We start from the raw sequence: 2,075 nt of genomic DNA, 5'->3' as shown, positions 1-2,075 counted from the left end.
CGCCTTCAGCTTTACAAAATGCTTGTGAGTTATTATGCCTGTCCTTCTGTCCTGCTACCAGCTCAGATTGTTATACACGTCAAGCTGGTCAATTTTTGATGTACCCAACCTTCAACCAAAAGTGGATCCTCTCTTTAACTTTCATGGTAAGGAGAAGTTTAGGAGTCTGCTGCTGTAGTTCTGAGCAGAAGAATTCAGTCATAAAGAAGTAGTTCATTCAATAAAGCATTCAGTGACCTCCCCGCCACATTGCTAATGAGTTACTGCTTGGTTTTGCTGACCAGTATTATGATGACCTTTGAATTCCTTAGCCATTGTTTTCTTCACCCAGACTTTCTTGCCAATGGCATCACGGATCTGTTTGTTTTTTATGCTGTAAACTATTGGGTTCAAAGCTGGTGGTAGTGCAAGGAAGAACAAGCCCATGAGAATAATGAGAAGTGGTGAAGAACTCCTACCATATCGATGGGCCAAGGTTACACCATAAAGTGGGACATAAAAGAGAAAAACTACACAGAGGTGGCTCACACAGGTATTGAGCGCCTTTGTGCGTTCCGCTTGTCGGGATGCACTCAGAACACTCTTCAGAATCATCACATAGGAAAACGCGATGAAGCTTGAGTCTAGAATGTACGTGGTGAGTACTAGGACCAAGCCATACATACTATTTATGGTCGTATCTGCACATGCAAGCTTCATTACATCAGACTGGTAGCAGAAGGCATGGGAAAGAGCCTTGTTGTCACAGAACGGAAGCCTGCTTAACAGCACTGGTATGGGCACATGAATACCTGCACCTCTGAGAACTGCGACAAGCCCTACTTTTCCAATGATTGGGTGCATTAGTGAGGCATATCTCAGTGGGTTACATATGGCAATAAAGCGGTCATAAGCCATGGCCACCAAAATGGCTGACTCTACAGAACAAAGACTATGCATGCAGAACAACTGAACCAGGCAGGCATCAAGATTAATTATTCTATAGTCAAACCAGTACACCCCGAGCACTGTGGGTAAAGTAGAGAGTGCCAAGCCCAGGTCTGTGGCTGAGAGCATGCAGAGCAAAAGATGCATGGGCTCTCTAAGCTGAGAGTCTGTCTTTATAGTGAACAAAATAAGGCCATTTCCCAAAATGGACTGAAGATACAAGAAACTCAAAGGAAGAGTAAGCCAGATTTTTTCTGCCTCTGCTCCAGGAAAGCCCATCAATATGAAGAAGGGAGCACTGCTGCTGCTGGAGTTCATGGTGGACATGGTGGAAGTGGACCCAGTTGGAGAGCACCTGTGGTTAAAAATATTATACAATGAAGTTATTGAGACAGTGCTGTCAATGTGTGTGTAAACAAAACAGTAGAAATGTAGTGGTTTATACCACTGGGCGTTTGTGGTGATTATTGTTACAAGAACAAGCTTTGAGTTGCCAAAAGCATTAGACATTGTGTAGGCAACAACAAATACCCAAACACAAGATCAGACTGTAAAACAATTAGAAAGTGTAAACATGTTCATCCATTGTAGTGAGCGTCAGAAATGTCCAGGACTGCCCTGACAAATATCTTTAGATTGTAGATTTATAGATATACTTACATTTTCTATAATAAAATATGTGATATTCTTTGACTGGAAAACAATTTTGCAAACACTGATCAAAAAACTTTGTTTAGGATACTCTCTCAATCTAATTGTACACATATGCTATCTTTTTCTGCAAGGTCTTTGTTAATACCAAAAATGTTCTGACTTTTACAAAAAGAGGCAATCTCCTTGCTCGTAGTTCCACAATCTGCAGCTTTCAAGTAAGTCAAAATGTCCAAGCATTAGATATAATGCTTAATTTATGTACTCAATTTATATATCTATTGAGTTAACATATGATTAATTCTTTAAGACTTTTATAATTCTTATATATGTTGCTTGCATTATTTAAATATTTAACGTCTCACACCATATTAATTCAATTGTATACCTTGCTATTTATCTTTATAGTTGTAAGTCTTATTTATTGGTGCTTAGTAATTGTCATATATGCTTTTATGATGTAATTTTCTCAAAATGTCAACAAAAAATTATAACAC

General features: G+C 39.0%; 1 protein-coding gene across 1 annotated transcript; it reads right to left on the bottom strand.

Moving 5' to 3' along the window:
• Nucleotides 1-252: 252 nt before the first annotated feature.
• LOC144773978 (olfactory receptor 51G2-like) lies at nucleotides 253-1,254 on the bottom strand. The gene has a single exon (XM_078659025.1). The coding sequence runs from the start codon at nucleotides 1,252-1,254 to the stop codon at nucleotides 253-255; it is 1,002 nt and encodes a 333-aa protein (XP_078515151.1).
• Nucleotides 1,255-2,075: the final 821 nt, after the last annotated feature.

The sequence above is a fragment of the Lissotriton helveticus genome, chromosome 8 (genome assembly GCF_964261635.1).
Source record: "Lissotriton helveticus chromosome 8, aLisHel1.1, whole genome shotgun sequence".
Lineage (NCBI taxonomy): Eukaryota > Metazoa > Chordata > Amphibia > Caudata > Salamandridae > Lissotriton > Lissotriton helveticus.
This window is presented reverse-complemented; position numbering and strand designations above follow the sequence as displayed.

Coding starts and splice junctions, on each gene's coding strand:
- LOC144773978 (XM_078659025.1), bottom strand. CDS start 1,254: ATGTCCACCATGAACTCCAGCAGCAGCAGTGCTCCCTTCTTCATATTG.